The sequence below is a fragment of the Amaranthus tricolor genome, chromosome 2 (assembly GCF_026212465.1).
Source record: "Amaranthus tricolor cultivar Red isolate AtriRed21 chromosome 2, ASM2621246v1, whole genome shotgun sequence".
NCBI classification, from domain to species: domain Eukaryota; kingdom Viridiplantae; phylum Streptophyta; class Magnoliopsida; order Caryophyllales; family Amaranthaceae; genus Amaranthus; species Amaranthus tricolor.
Window position 1 is genome coordinate 29,413,552 of NC_080048.1, and position 17,624 is coordinate 29,431,175.

Genomic DNA, 17,624 nt, shown 5'->3' on the forward strand with positions numbered 1-17,624 from the left:
GAATACTCTATGAAAATACCTTTAAATTTGGCATTATCCATGATTAATTAATACATAAAATTATTATAGAAAAATCATAGATTATTCAATATAATTTTTCCAAAAAATTGAGTGGAATCAAATCTTTTAAAAAGAATATTTGTTAATCACTTTACCTCATGATTTATGAACAATATGGTCAATTATCCCACTACCATACTTTTTTTAAAAAAAAAAACATCCCACTAGCCAACTTGTGCTCTATCAATATTTCAACCCATTATCATTCCAAAAAATAAATTTTTCTACACTTGATGCATAAACTTGTGCATTCTATATACATAAATTGACTACTCTTTTCACCTCATTTAATTTGTTTTATTTGGTAAAAAGAAAAAAAAAATCATATCGAATACTAAAACTACGAGATTAACAATAGGAACTTGAAGACCAGCATCTAAAACTAATAAGCTTGCTAAGCCCAACCTTGCTTGTACTTGCGAAAGAGATCTTCGGTTTGTGCATTTCTGAATGCACTGCAAGCTACCACATAAACAAATATGAGCACAACCACTGTAATGATGAGGATGATGTTGGCTTTCCTCCATTCATTCCTTAAGTTTCCTAGAAGTCCTGCTTTACAAGAGTTGCAGTTGTAGCATAGTTGGCTTTGGTCGGGGTTCCATAATGTGCAATCCGGGTCTGCTGTTGGGTTTGTTGGATTAGTCCACATTGTCGGGTTCACATATTGGTACCCACATACATCTGGAGGTTTACAACATCCCGACTGCAACAACAAAATCATAATACTTCAGGACTTGTTTACTGGTTGGCATTAAATTGTGGGAATGACGATAAAAACTCAATTTAATTTTGATAAAAAAATCGCTTGATAATTTTAATGGTTATTCTTGTTCACCTTCATTCATCTTTTTTTTTTTTACCAAATTTATTTAAATGTATTATCGTTTTAAAAGGTATGGTGGCGTTAGATGGTAAGTAATGAAAAGCTTAAAACAAATTTTTCTTATAATCAAAATTTTACACTATTAGTCTTTCTCATTACAAATAAACAAATGAATTGTTGAGTTTTTTTACTTAATCTCAAAATCTCATGGAATCAACTAAACCAAAAGATTAAACTTATAGTTGAGGTCATAAAATATATTATATAATCTAACATGCCTCCTTACACGAGAGCCCTTAGGGTTAGAACGAAGTGTACATGCAGCATAGGTCATACTCATACCTACACTAAATATTTAACTTTAAATGGGGGTTGGTTGAGATTCGAGCCCGTGATCTCTTGTCACATTGGCTCTGATACTATGTTAAAAACCAATTCAACCAAAAGCTTAAATTTATGATTGAAGTCCTAGAATATGTTTTGTACTTTTAACGCAAAATTACTTTAATGTCATATGAAATCAAAATAATATGCTTGAAAAATTCAGGAAAAATCACATAACTAAAAAAGACAAAAAGGATGTTTTGCTTTCGCATATTATGTTGTTTTACAATTTTAACTTATTTAGACACAATTAAATAATTGAATGTTCAAACCATCAAATAATATTTGATAAATTTAGCCGGTAATAAAGTACTAATAGAGAAAGTTATAAGGAATTAATAACAAGGTCATTCGCATGTTGGTTCAGAATATTTTGAACACTCAAAAGTTCACCATACCAATAATGTAACCCATCAACCACCCTAGCTAGGTAGGTAGCTGGAGAAAATTGTATATACACTATGAAATGTCTTGATCCAATGAAAAACAACACTTTCTTTTTTTTTTTCTTACCATAAAACAATCTCATTCTCTTTACTTTTGATTTATTAAGTCCATCATATAACTATGAATCATAGTACTACAACAAGATTTTCAGCTACGGTGGCCCTGATCACATTCAAGTAATAAATATTACGGTCAAATGTGGAGAATATTGTCGATATTCCAGCTTATCGATTATCAAACATTAAAAGTTCTAAAAAAAAAAAAAAATACAATATGGCGATCGGCCTTCTTTTTGCAGTATGCTATGAATAAATTTCATGTAAACAAATTAGATTTCTACTTACTAACTAATCAACGGAAAATCTGGATCTGAAGTCAAAAGAAGTGAAAAACAATAAAAAAATAAAAAAAATAAAAATCAGTGTTCACAAGATGACATGCCTCAGCTGGCAAACAATGAGTTACTTTCCTACCTGCTACAATGAAGACAATATATAAGTTTCTTCTTTATTCTATTCTTGTTTGCTTTTAGGCATTAAGCCTTTAGCTCACACCACATTCCTTGAGTTGATCATAAATAATGAAGATTAATTTTTTGGATATTATAAAATGAAAAAGGAAAAGTATTGAATTATTGCCCCCACATACTCACATTATACTTATCACATAAGAAGTTTCCAATCAAATTGAATTAAATATTTAAAAAATATATAGTGAAAATGTTCCCTTTTATCATAAAGAATTTTCACGAGAATTAAGAAAAAAATAAAATTTTTAAGATAGTAGAGATATTATTTTATTGAATAATAAATTTAATGGGGAAAAGTAGAGACCATAAATAATTAAAAAATATTAAAAAAAGTTGGTTAAAAAAAATATAGAAACCACAACTAAAGAAATATTTTTATAAAGTAAGTTGGAAACATGTGGGACCATAAGCAACATAAAAATGTTAAAATAAAATTAATAAAAGATATGTGGGGATCATAAGCATTATTAAAATATTAAAATGAAGATGAATAAGGTTATTTTTGTCTAAATTGTGATATAAATGAAAAAATTCCTTATGAGAACAACAAATTAAACACCCCAAAATATAAAGTGGAAACTTCTTTAAGAAACGAAAAGAGTACATGTCAAATTTAATTACTCCCTCTCTTCCTTTTTTTTGTCCACCTTTAATTTTTCCACTTTAAGAGAGAAATTTAAATTAGACTAATCTTGTTAAATTCGTCTTATGCAAAGTTCAAAATACGTAATAACTTTTTTTATGATATGTACTTAGAATATTGAGGCTCAAAATTTGCTTTAAATTACGTAGAAAAAGTAAGTGGATAAAGATAAATGAACGGGAGAGTACATCATTATAAGCCTACTCAACCAATCAATTTTAAAGAACATCTATTAGAACTGTGATTATTTGCATTTTAATCAAATTTAATTACTTCATCTTAAATGATCATTTTCATTTTGAGACGTCACCATATTTGTGTTATATCTCAAAATAAGTAATGTGATTATTAATTACATTATTTTTCATCTATTTACAGAATATCGGTTACATAATGCAATTACTTATTAGGAAAAATAACTTAACATAAACCTTAATGAACCAATCAATTCCAATATGTTATATTTGATTATGCTCCTTAGGTATATGTACTCTCTTCATTCCCACAATTTGATACATTGTCCATTTTGAATTTTCATTTATTTCACTAATTTCGCTACTTCTTATTCATAGAGGAAGTATAATGAATGATTCTAATATTTTTTTAAAAATAATAATAATTTTTTTGAAAAAAAAATCTTTTTGTCCTTAAATTAGATAGTACTAAGTTAGTAGAAAATCTAAATCAATAACATTTATTTGTAAATAATCATAAAAGGACAAAAAATAAAAAAAAAAACTAATAAAATATTCAAAAGAAAAAAGAAAAACACAATTACAAAAATAATGGACCTATAGCATAGTCCACGAACCAGTGATCATGATTATTTAACTAGTGAAGCTATCTAACTATATGAATTGCCATATATTTAAAGTATAATTTACTTTTCAAATTCCTCGTTAGATATATTATGTTAAGGCCAATATAAACTCTAATTATCCGTTATACACCTAAAATACACTCCAACTAACAAAAATATCAATAAATTTAAAATACACCCAAATATTAAAACTACCAACTTCAAGTAAATCAAATTTAAGGCGTATTTTGAGTGGATAAGGAAAAGTTTGTCGAGTATAATTTGAGTTGATTGATAATTGTGTGTGTTATGTGTATTAACTGAATAAAGAATAATTGAGTTTATTGATAATAAATTTTTCATAATTTTATTAGATTATAAAATTAATAAAAAAAAGTGTCACAAATATTTAAAAGAAATATTAACATTAATAAATATAGAAACAACAAGCATGGACAAATTATTAAAATAAATGAAATAAAAAAATGTGGGGCCATAAGCTGTATCTAAGAATCATTAGTTTTTTTTTAAGGAAAAAAATCATTAGTTTCTTATTGCATAAATTCTCTTAATACCTACTTCTTTTATTCTCAAATAGTCGCTATATAAGGATTACTCACATCGATAAATTAAAGATGGTGTGCACTGTATAAGTTATTGGAGACCTTCTTCCCATAGCATATGGTTTCGGAATGATATATATCTCCTTGGCTTATGTAGTGTTTGCAACTCGTATCTCCCCGTTAATATGCTAATATTTACCATAAGTCTAGCCTAATTTAACATGGTATCCAAGTTGATGGTTCGATCAAAAATTCAAAATAATAGGTCCAAAAATATTGGCGTTCCTACCCTAATTGATTGCTCCCATATGCGAACTTGATGGGGTCCCATGTGACGGGGATGGGATTAATTATCCCACATCAACAAATTAAAGATGGTGTGCACACTTTATAAGCTATTAGAGACCTTCTTCCCATTGCCATGTTGTTTCGGGATGGTATATATATCTCCTTGGCTTATGAAGTGTGTGCACCTCGTATTTCCAGTTAATATGCTAGCATTCACAATACGTCCAGCCTCATTTATCATCTTTCAAACTTATTTTCTACTTCCTTCGTTCCATATAATGTACATCATTACAAGATAATACACTATTCATTCATCAACCTTAATTTGTGATTAATTTTTAATCAATAAATTAAACTATAGTCATATGAAATCTTGTTTAATTCGTTTCAATGCCAAGCTTATTACTATCAAGTTTTAAAAATATTTTATTATGTATAATTAGAGATATTAAGGATTGAATTAGTGTATTGGACTGTATGAAAGTCAAATAGTGCAAGTATTTTGGAACTGAGAAAGTATATTGCGACTAAGATATTAGAAAAAATATAGTCAAAGTTGTTTGAATCGTCTCATTGAAAACTTTCATAATATCAAATTTTTATGATCTTTAGTTAAGCATAGCTTAAGATATAAATGATCAAAATTACGTATTGACTTGCGTAAAAAGTGTAATCTAGTAAGTAAAATGAAACGTTCTAATTTACTCGCAATATTGAAAATATTTGCACTATTTACTTTGCTCCTTTAATTTGTGATTAATTTCTAATTTATGAGTTAATACATAGTCAAGTGAGATCTTATATTTATAATATTAAATTTTCATAATTTTTAATTATACATAATTATAATATCAATAATAAAATTAATAAATTCGACTCCATAAAAAATAAAAATCACAAGTATTTTCCAACACAAATCCATTACAATTGCACAATTGCACAATTGCAGTAATTATTTACATAGATAGAAGACCGTAATTTGGCAAAAACTTTATAGCAGAAAAGTACTTGTATAAGTTGAGCGTGATAAGGAAAATTGGACGGCGGTGAAGTTTAGACAATAATAATATATTGACCTCAAAATGGGATACCATGTTCAAGCAAGTGACCATGTGCCTCCAAGAAACTTCTAGTGTACGTAAAAGTTTTATCCACTGCTCCTACATTGTACTGCTACTAGTCTATAGTACTTTCTCTCTTCAATTTACTTTTAATATTTATTTTTTTACATTGTTTGAATTCAATTCATATTATGTATAATAAAAAATTATAAAAATTTAATATTAATAATTTTTATAAAGAGATAAATCAAATAAAATCTCACTAAATTATATTTTAACTTATAAATTAAAAAATCACTAATTAAGAGTAATAAATAAATAATGTTATTTTTCTAAATATTGTAAATAATCAAAAAGAAAAGAATGAACAGTAGCTCATGCCATCTACCCGAACTATAGTGTCCACTAGTCCTCTATCATTAAATATTTATATTTTTAGTTTTGATAATGGCTAAAATTCTTATTTAATTTATATGTAAAATTATATAACAAATTGATAAGATCAGTTAAATAATATTTCATATAATTATTTTATTTATAAATTTAAAAAATAAATATAAAGTAAAACAGATTAATATATTGTACCAAATTACAAATAGAGCTATAACTTTGAAATGGAAAGAGTACTTCCTCACTTGATTTTTATTGTTATTTTTGGCATTTCAAAAATATGTGTTTTAAGGCTTTATATTTATAAATTAATTTTTTCAAAAAAATTTATATCATAAATTTAAATTTTAACATTAAGATAAATTTAATAAAATATCACATAAATATATTTTAAATTTTTAACTATATAAATAAATTAAATCAAATTCTTATTTTCATAATTTAGGAGCATCTCTTTCATTTTATTTATGTTTTTTTCTTATATATTTAGTTACTTCCTATTTAATTTGTTACATTAAATTCTTTTTGTTACTTTAGATTTGTATTACTGTTTAAAATTATAACTCTGAATTTACTTCATTAATTTATGTTATAATCTTTTAACCACAATCTTATTTAGCATCTAACACCCATTCAAATATAAAAGTTACAAACCGACATTATAGTAAAAATCAGTATAAAAAAAATTATCTTGATTACATAGAAAGCCGGAATAATCCGTAAAATAACTGAGATTAGAGATAAGTTAGCAGTTACCTGGAGAGGCGAAATATGAGCAACAAAGAAATCAGGAGCACCGACAAATTCAGAATTAAGTTTAGCACAAAAATTTGTATCAATCAAACAATTCCTGATGTTAAACCAATTATCATCATTTGTTACATGGTTTCTCAACCAATTAGAGAATCCTTCAAGTCGGTATTCCTTATACCCACGACCCGGTACCCAAACAGACCCATCGGGTCGGGTTACAACAAAGGCAAAGATAAGAAGAACAAGGAGTAAAGTGATGAGAATAGCCATACAACACAAGTAGAGAGCTAAAAGGCCTTCTTTATACCAGTAAGCACCAACAAAGCCAATTAAGGAGATCACTAAGATGCTGAAACCAAGGATTACGACGGGCCAACGGAAGAGATGGACACATTCGTTGTCGGGCTTGGAAGCGAGCCAAAGGCCCGAAGCAATTATTGGGATTGAACAGAGGAGAGCAATGAAGTTAAGAATGGCCGTAATGTTGTTGCTTAATCCCATGTTAATGGTTAAGTGGAGTGAGAGTGATGAGGGTTTGTTGAGTGGTTGATTTATGGTGGGGAAAGATGAAACAATAGAAAAGCAGAGATGGAGGATGTCTACTTTAATAAAGGACTAAGGAGGAGAGGAATGATGTGAACTTTGTAAAAAGAGACGCGTACGTGTTGGGCTTTGGATCCGTTTTAATGTGAAAAAAACCCAGTTCAAAAGCCTCTCCTACGCGGCGTTTGTTTTGACATGAAAGCCCAAACACCCGCTTACGCCGACTTTTATTTTTAATATGGAACAGTCTTGTTGAGAAACGTATCTCTTTAAAACAGTCCAACATTTTATTGAAAAAAAAGAAATTTAATACTTAAAAGGAAAACACATCTTTCTTCTTACAGTCTTTTTCTTCCGCATATATCAAAGGTGATCATTCTTCTTAATCAAATAGTTTAAGTAGGCATTTAAACTAGTTATAGTAGACATTTGAAATAAACAACTAATAGTAGAGGGCATTAGAACTAGTTTAAGTATGTGTTATTGCATATAGTAGTACGCATTTGAACAAGTTATAGTGCCTATTAGTTATAGTTGGTGTTTTTTGCATATTGATGTGATTGTTGTGTTCTAATAAAGTAAACATTTTAAATAGTTCTATTGGGGTAGTCATTTTAAACTAGTTATAGTAAGTATTTTGAAGTAGTTGAAGCAGGCATATTTTATGGTTATAGTAAGTGTTTTTATATATTGAAGTAACTATTTATGTATGTCATAGTAGGTATTTTTACATATAAAAGTAGGTATTTCTTTCATATAAAAGTAGACATTTTAAATAGTTGAAGTATACACATGAAATAGTTATAGTAGGTGTTTTGCATATTACACTAGATGGTTTTGCATATAAAATGAAATATTCATGTATGATTTCAATTCTTAATGAAATTACTTTAAAAAACAAACCATTGATTGAAGTCAATTAGACTTTATGAGTTAAAAGTTCAAATGTGCCTTAAAAAGGCTTAAGAATCTCAATATGAGTTTGTTTAAACAAAAGTTTTAGTGATTGATTTGACGGGAACTATTGTGAGATACTCAGCATTGTTGATACTATACTATTGTGTGTTGTTCAATGGTTTTATTTTAGAATGATTCCCCATGCCATCTTAAAGGAGAATTAGAAGAGTATCTTGGATGGAATTTGAGTAGGAGTAAAAATCCATTATCATTATCATGTTTTTAAGTTAGCTCTTTATGTATTTGACATGCTTTTCTTAATAACTTGATTAATATTTAGAGATCGTAATAGTTGTAATTGGAGTTATCGAACTTATTTCAGTTTGGTTGTGATTTTCTTTATCTTTGACAATTAAGAATGTTGTTGTAATTATTACTAGCATAATATATTCCATTGGTTTAGTCTAAGCATTTTACTTTTGCATTCAATTACTTTAAGTAACGCCTTAGTGTGCTGGTACAAATTGTGCCTCAGGGCTTCTGATGAGGACTTAAGAAATTATTTTTGAATTTTTATTGATATTTTGTGTATATCTTTAATAAACTAAGTAATAAACTAGTTAATGCGAAAATAAAAAAATGTAGAGATCAAACAAAGTATGTAAGGAGTTCAATCCATAAAAGAATTTATCTATGTTTCTATTTTTGGAAGGTAATATTACGAAAAATCGTATGTCAAATGGATTATTCAACGATATTTAATAGATAATCTGTTGTTTTACAGATTTGACGATTGATGATGAACAAATGGTGGTGGTTTTTGGTGAAAACGAAGAAGATAATGTCATGATTAGTATGATCGATATAAGTATGATCAATTCTGTTATTAAAGTGTTCAATTTTAAGCACACAATGTTCACTGAATTCTCTGTTATTAAATATAGATTCATAGATTTCAAAATGTCAATTTAAATATCTCAATTTAAATATTAACATATTAAATTGATATTTTAAATATCTCAATTGTACTTCTAAAATATTCAATTATACATATATGCTATGCAATGTCTCTATTTAGTACGAATATTTATTTTTAAATTGATAATTGAATATTATAAGTAAACAATTGAGTTACATTACAAAACATCAATTGTCAATATAAAGCATTCAATTAGTTCAATAATTATATAATTTTCAGTTACAACAACTGCAATAGAATGCTTGCAAACAGAACCTTTGACTCAAAAGAGGGAGTTTGACATAAGAGGTTCATTGGAAGGCATAAGAGCAAGCAGTTAGAAGGAACTTGAATTATTGTATCATGATCATGCTAGAGCAACAGTGTTTAGTGTTCGGAAATCCACTCTAAGGAAAATAGATGGTGTTATACATGAACTATACTTCGTTAATTCTAAATAAGGAACTACAGAAATAAAAATCAAAGAAAATGAACGAACAAATTCCAAGCGAAAACTAGTTCCAAATAGAAGATGTGGATCTGATGCACATATCACCATTAAACTAGATGTATACAGTTGAGACATCTTTGTCAAATAACATGTTGTATCACATAACCATACGTTAACGAGAGTGGAATGGAAATACTTGCAAAAATCTGAGAGGACAACAACTTTAAAAGAAACAATAGAGACCATTGAAGGTTTTGGAGATGCACAAGTAAGGCATACTACAGCGTACAAATATTTGGCGAAGCATGTTGGAGAAACTGAGTGTGTAGGCCATACTTTAAGAGACCATCTAAACTATGTGAACAGTTTAAGAATGAAGGAAGTTAAGGGTGGAGATGCTCAAACTGTCATCAGACAATTGATAATGTGTGCACAGAAAGACAATGGTTTCTTTTGGAATATGAAACTTGATGGTGATGCAAAACTTGTGGCATTATTTTGGTGCAATTCTTTAATTAAAGAAGATTTCAGAATTTATGGAGATGTCATTTTTGATACAACATATTTTATAAACAAATACAACTTGATATGTTCATCACTAGTTGGAATAAATAACCATTGGAACACTTTAATTTAAAGAGGCAATGGAAGGAAAAATTCCTATATCAATTTTCACAGACCAAGACGCAGCAATCGCAAAAGCAATAGAAAAGGTATATTGAAATTTAATTATTGTCTTATAATATTCAATTCGGTCTTAAAAACAATCAATCAAATTCAACTTATTATTGAATGTCAATTAAAACGTTAAAAATTGCAGTTTAACTTTGAACACTTATAGTTCAATATCACTTGTAGGTCTATCCTTTCTCAAGGCAGAGGCTATGGTTATGGCACATATTGAAAAATGCAGTTTGCACTATGGATCCTTAACGTTAGATGCAAACTTCAAAGATTCTTTTAATAAATGTTTAATGGGGTGTAGCAATCCAAATTAACTCCAAGAATGTTGGGAAAACATGGTTGATAAATTCAAACTAAAAAGGAATCAAGCTTACTACAGATGGTTTGAAAGACTGTACAATCTAAGGGACAAATGGTGCATTTTATTAAGCAAACATTTCTTTTCGGCTGGAATATTATCTTCGCAATAAAGTGAATCCACAAACAATGCAATTTGATTTGAAGCAACAAAAAGCACGAGTCTATCAATTCTTCAAACTATTTCAAAAAACTATTTAAAGATGGAGAGAGGGAAATAGCATTAGAGTTTTACTGTGCAACAATAGCTCCAATGTTTACATTTAGACTTATTGGTTTACTACGACATGCGTCAGAGGAGTACACAATAACTTTATTCAGAGACTTTGAACATGAATTCAAGATGGCTATCTCATGTTCAATTGAACAAGCTGTCGACATGAGAGATAAAAAGATTTACATATATGTTTTTGTAAACATATTAATGTTAACTTATTCAATTCATGTTTTATAATATTCAATTTTATTTTTAATTTATTAAATATCTGTCAACACTTATAATTTATTGCTTAAATATATCAATTTCAATATTAACAACTTCAATTTTAATCTAAAATGGCTTTTTAATTTTGATTACAGAGCCTAGTTTGATAAATATACTGATATGAACATGCATGAAGTTCAATACACCAAATACAATGATACTATACATGTTGACCATACTTGTAAGAACTTTGAATCGAATGGATTGCTGTGTTGTCATTATTTACGGGTACTACTTTCGCATTCTGTGCAAAAAATACCAGCTATGTACATTCTTCTAGGATGGACAAAGAATGCTAAAAAGGATATTTGGGATACACTTTATGGTAACCAATGTCCACCTACAGGCTTGGAACCCCCAAGAGTATCTACACTTACGTGGAGATAAAGCATGGGGCGTAAGTTTTACATTCTTTCTTAAAGTCACAAGGCAATGAAGAAACAAGAAAAGTGGTAGAAGCGCTCTACAATACAACAAGTGATGAAGTAGGTAAACTAATTGAGAGGGCTCAAAATGAAATTGAAGTTGCAATAGAAACAACAAATATACATTACAAGTAACAACACAGGTAAGAGACCCAGATAAAACGATCACAAAGGGAAGAAAGAAGAGATTGAAAGGACATTTTGAGAAATCACAGAAGAAAGGATCTAAAACGTCAACTCAAAAAGACACAACAACAAAGACCAGAAACAAATATATAAGTTGATACAGTTTATGCTTCGTGAATCGTATACAATTTGTATATCATATTCTTTGAACAAATACTTAGAAAAATCATTCCTTAAGAAGTTTTTGTTTATCATTTAAACACATTAATTTTTCACAAAGGTATGCCAGTTTTCATAGCAAGAATATCATAACAAGAACCTGATCTGTTTATCATTTAAACACATAAATTATTACTTAATGTATGTCAGTTTGGAATAAACATGACCATAACACCATCCATTTGTTTCTCTTTATAACACAACAAATTTTAACTAAGGCATATGTCATTACATAATAACAAAAAAATATAAACATCACCAAAAATGTTTATCCTTTAAAAACATTAATATTTACTTAAGGTATGTCAATTTCAAATAACCAATATAATAACAAAATGATCCTATTTATCATTTTGACACATAACGTTTTAACCTTAAATGTATAAATTTCAATCACCAGCATAATAAAACCACATCAATTCAGACATAAAATTTCAACCTTTGTAGGTTATATATATTAGCTGGAATGCATTTCATATACAATACGATAATAACATGCCCTATAATGAGATGTTATTGTTCAAAATAAAGCATAGAATGATGCTAACTTATATATACAATCTCAAAATAGCATCAAACTAGAAATAAGACAGAATCAAACCAGCTAATTCAAAGAAAAATAAATTGTTTGTAGAATAAAAAATTATACCAAGTTAAAACATACATTAACAAATATCATTCATTGTTTCGTTTTCGCTATCTTCTTCAGTGGAACCAGTTTGTTCCTACTTGTCTTCTTTATTTTATCTTCCTCATCTAACTTCTTCTTCAGCTTAATCAATCGGCTGATATTTTCTTCTTCATCCTTCTTTTGTTTCTCAGCCACTTTCAACTCCCTCTGAGCTATAATGAGTGGAAATTTGGATTCTTTCTCTTTGTTGAAAGCATCAAGTTTCTTCAATACTTCTTCCATATTCTTGTTAACATCAAATTAAACCAATTTGCTACAAATCTATCCGCTATACTTCAACCTTTCCTCAGAAGAATGAAGAGGGCCAAAGTTATTATCACCCATAAATTGCTCCATAAAAAAGGCAATATAAACACCGCAGTCATTAGATTCATTTTTACAGTTCAAGGCAATTTAATAATGTTAAGATTGTAATTCCGTACTTCTTCAGCGCATGAATGCTCAAATGCATCAGGTTAATTAGAAAAACATCCCACAACAAACTTATGCAGTATTGCAGCCTCTTCGCAATCCTTCATCCTCTTTATATTGTCTAGATAGTGAATAATTTTGCATTAAGTATCCACAACAACCAGCACATGATGTTGTTGTTCAAAAAGAGTGACAGGAACGAAAAACTAGAAAAACAATTATATCAATCACAAGGAAAATAGACTAACAATTATACAATTATATCAAGTTCTATCTCTCAATTGTAAAAAAAATAATCTAATATACTACGTAAACAAGAAAAAAAGGTAAATATCAACAATATCAAATATTCTCTTATATCTAATAGTTATACAATTATATCAATCAGAAGGAATATATACTAATAAATAAAAAAGGTTAATTCCAACCATATCAAATAAAATCAAATGTATTTATCTCAATATTGGCCCCAATCAAATTAACATGATTTTCCTAGGCATCAACAACCTCGACCTTCAAGTCTTTCGCTTTCACATCGTCATTTTCAGACATTAACATTCTCGAAGCACGCTGCTACATGAAACAAAACAGAAAAAAAATTAATACTGTGTACGATAAAAATAAACAAAGCTGGTAAAGGTATTACACTTTTACACAATGTTGGGACATGAATAAAAATGCTTTTAATTCTTTATCAGGCACAACCAACTCCTGATTTCTTTCAACCATATTCCGATAAATCGCCCAACATCAAACACTACCAAAAAAATCTTCTCATTATTTTTCAAAGTGAATGCTTCATCGTGTGATAAAGCATAGAAATCTCTAAATGCAAATATATCTTCACTGAAAGCAAAAAAAATAGAAAAAAAAACGTAAGCAAACTAGAAAAACACCAAAATAAATTATAGTTTAGAGTACTCACAACTTATCTATGGTTTCCTCTAGAAAATAATAATCCATCCTCTCCTTCTCTAATGAATGGAAGTCTTTAAATATTTCTTTGTTTGTGATCATGAACTGGGACACATACGCGACGTCAACACCGCAATGGCTCCAGATTGATAGAACAACATTCTTTCAAACCAGATGGAGTATTTGTTATATCAGGCTTTGCTTGCATTGAGATAGGAGTAGACTGCCCAGCAGCATCAATATCCACAATTTTAGCTCCATTTTTTTTTTGAATTAACTGTTCAACAAGTGCATCAACTGAAGACAACGAATCATTATCTTGAAATATTTGTTGTGTAACAGACACAACAACCTCATCTTCAACAGTTTTTGTAGAATCGCCCAACCTCTCCATATATGTGTGCACCACAACATCAATGTCTCTTTTCACACTAGTGGAAAAACCTTAATTGCTACGGTTTTTGGGCAACTATATGTTGTGGTTTTGACCCCAAGCATTTCTGATAGCAGCAGATGGCTTCTTTTAAATGCTGCGATTTAAAACCGCAGTACAAAAATACATTATATGCTGAACCACAGCATATAGTATGTTTTTTTTTAATTTAAAATGCACATTATATGTTGCGGTTCCCATTGAACCGCAGCATATAATGATAACTTTTTTTTGGTTTTTTATGTTTTATTAATATCCAATGCATATTCATTTCTAATATACACAATTGCAATTAGCAAATAATCACTATAAATTCATCACTAATATACACTTGATCATTGTAATAAACAAATATATATAATATGAAGTACTTATGCTTTTTTGGCACAAAAATATATTTGTTGACATCTTCATGGGGAACAAAAGCTAACCACTTAATAGTTTCAGATACACCCTTGAGTTCTTCACATATTACTCGATTGTGAAACCAATCAATAAACGTCTTATTATGCAACTGCATCAATACCCTATCCCCTTTAGAAGGATATTTGGGCGCAATATATCAAAATGCTCATTCAAAAAAGGATGGGCTTCTTGAATATGAGACAACACATACAAGTGTGCTTGTAGAAGACTGTCTCGAGGAGGTGTGATTGATTTGGAACCAATTGTTCCTTTTCCCTCAAGCTTTCCTTCATGTCGAGAGGTGGGAAGTCCTATAGGCTTTGCCATGACCATATACTCGACTATGAAGTTACCAATCTCAATGCTCACATTGCCTTGAATCATACTCCCCTTGGGTTGTGCTAGATTCCTCACTTTGTTTTGTAAAACTCCCATGTGTCTTTCAAAAGGATAACACCACCTTAAAAAAATTGGACCCAAAAGCTTGATTTCACGAACGAGATGGACAATAAGATGAACCATTATGTCAAAAAAAAGGTGGAAAATACATCTCAAACTTGCATAAAGTTACAATCACGTCGACTTGAAAAGCATCAAGTTTAAAGGGATTAAGAACTTTACTACAAATTGTGTTGAAGAATGAACATAGCTCGGTAATAGCATATCTCACATGTTTTGGCAGTATTCCACTGGTTGAAATTGGTAAGAACACTTGCATCATTACATGGTAAACGTGAGATTTCATGCTTCCCAACCTCAACTCACCATTTAGGGTCACAAATCTCTTCATGTTGGATGAGTACCCAGATGGAACCTTAATGCCATACAAAGACTCACAAAATGCCTGCTTCTCTACCTTGGAAAATGTGTAGCAAGCTGGAGGCAAATAATTTTTTTCATTACTCATCTTTTTCTTACTGCCCTTTCCCTTGTTACTGCCACCAACTTCATCAATTCTATTTCTTTTCTTACTCACCTTAACCTGTGGCCACAACTCTGGACGAATACCCTTACATTCAAAGTAATCTCGCACGGCTTTAACATCATTTGCCTTACCCCGAATGTTCATGAGCGTTCTGAGTATGGCACCACATATATTTTTATTGATATGCATAACGTCAAGAAAATGCCTAACCTGTAGATCTCTCCAATATGAAAGCTTTCAAAAGATGGATTTTTTTATCCATAGTCGGTCTTCACCCCCATGCACTTGATCTGTTTTACCAAATAAAGTTTTAACTCCCTTAACCTGTTCGTAAACCTCATACCGGTCAACGGTCAACGAGCTACACGCTCGTCAACCTCCCTGTTGAATATCTTTTTCTTCTTACGATATTGATGATCTCGTGGGAGGAACTTTCGATGGTACTTGAGTACATGTTTGCAGTTATGAATCCACGTGGATTCCATGTCATTGATACATATTGGGCATGCTTTCTTCCCTTTGTTCTTATACCCTGATAAGTTGTCATATGCCGGAAAATCATTAACAATGCATAAGAGCATTACATTTAAGGTGAACTCTTCATTAGCATGTGCATCAAACACGGAAACGTCTTCATCCCACTTCTTTCTCCAATCTTCAACGAGAGGTGCAAGTTATACATCTATGTAATTGCTAGGTTGTTTAGGACCAGAGATAAGAAGCGAAAGCATAATGTACTTACGCTCAATACACAACCAAGGTGGTAAATTATAGATCATTAACAGTACCGGGTAACTACTATGTTGAGAATTAAGATTGCCGAATGATTTCATTCCAACCGTACACAACCCCAGCCTTAAATTACGAACCTTATCCCCAAATGTCTTATGCAACCTATCAATATTATAGAAAACAAGCGCTTGAATCTAGGTATAAATGGAAGATATCACAATACCTTAGCCAGGGTCCCTTTAGCATCCCAAGTCCCTTTACACTTGTAACGCGATAACCCACACCTAGGACACTGTTCTAAGTTCTCATTTTCATTCCGATACAACTCATAATCATTTGGACACGCATGAATCTTCTAATACTCTAAGTAGAAAGGACACATAAGCTTTTTGGCATAATATGTCGATTTTGGAAGTTAATTTCCCTCACGAAGCATCTCACATAAAGTTTCTAATAACATAGTGAAACTAGTGTCATACCAATTGAACTTTAACTTAATGTTGATAATTGTCAACACGGCTGTTAGTTTGGTGAACTTTATACATCCAGGGTACAAAGGCTTTTGAGAAGCCTCTATCAACAAGTTAAAAACAGGAGGACGTTTTCCTAAGTCATCCTTGAGTCCCTCCATCATCTCATCAACACAATCTACATCCTCATCGACATTCTCTTCATCTGTCTCATACCCATCAACATGATCTACTACGTCCTCATTGACATCCTCAACAAGATTTTTTCTTTGTAAACTCCCTCCTCACTATGCCAAACCCAAACATGATATTGAGGCCTAAACCCATGTCGAATTATGTGCTCCCTAAGGATATCAACACTATCTAACTTTGATACATTGCCACACTTGACACATGGGAAATTAAAACCAACTCCCCCCGTGCTAACTTGATGTTCAACGGTAATACTACAAAATTCTAATACTTCATTAATAAATTTTGACGATTTAGTGCTTCCACACATCCAAGAACGATCTTTTATCGTCCTAAATGGGATTAATTAATTAAAATTAAATTAATACACATAAACCAGAATATATACTTAACTCTAATTAACCCAAAAACTAATACAATCCAAAATTAATTCAACCCTAATAATAATATGTATATTCTAAAATAATACAAAGTAATAATCATTTATTTAATCCTAATGAACCCTAATAATAATATGTATATTCTAATAATAATAATAATAATTACCCCCTCCTATTCATCCT

The 17,624-nt window shown here is 30.1% G+C and overlaps 1 protein-coding gene across 1 annotated transcript; it reads right to left on the reverse strand.

The window, feature by feature from the left end:
• Positions 1 to 159: 159 nt before the first annotated feature.
• On the reverse strand, positions 160 to 7,379 carry LOC130803659 (tetraspanin-2-like). The gene is made up of 2 exons (XM_057667860.1): positions 6,747 to 7,379; positions 160 to 766 (listed from the first exon to the last, which is right to left on the reverse strand). Exons 1-2 carry the CDS (start codon positions 7,242 to 7,244, stop codon positions 455 to 457), a joined length of 810 nt encoding a protein of 269 aa, XP_057523843.1. The 5' UTR covers positions 7,245 to 7,379; the 3' UTR covers positions 160 to 454.
• Positions 7,380 to 17,624: the final 10,245 nt, after the last annotated feature.

Coding starts and splice junctions, on each gene's coding strand:
- LOC130803659 (XM_057667860.1), bottom strand. CDS start 7,244: ATGGGATTAAGCAACAACATTACGGCCATTCTTAACTTCATTGCTCTC. Junction 767..6,746: donor CTCATATTTCGCCTCTCCAG/GTAACTGCTAAC, acceptor TTGTTGTTGCAG/TCGGGATGTTGTAAACCTCC.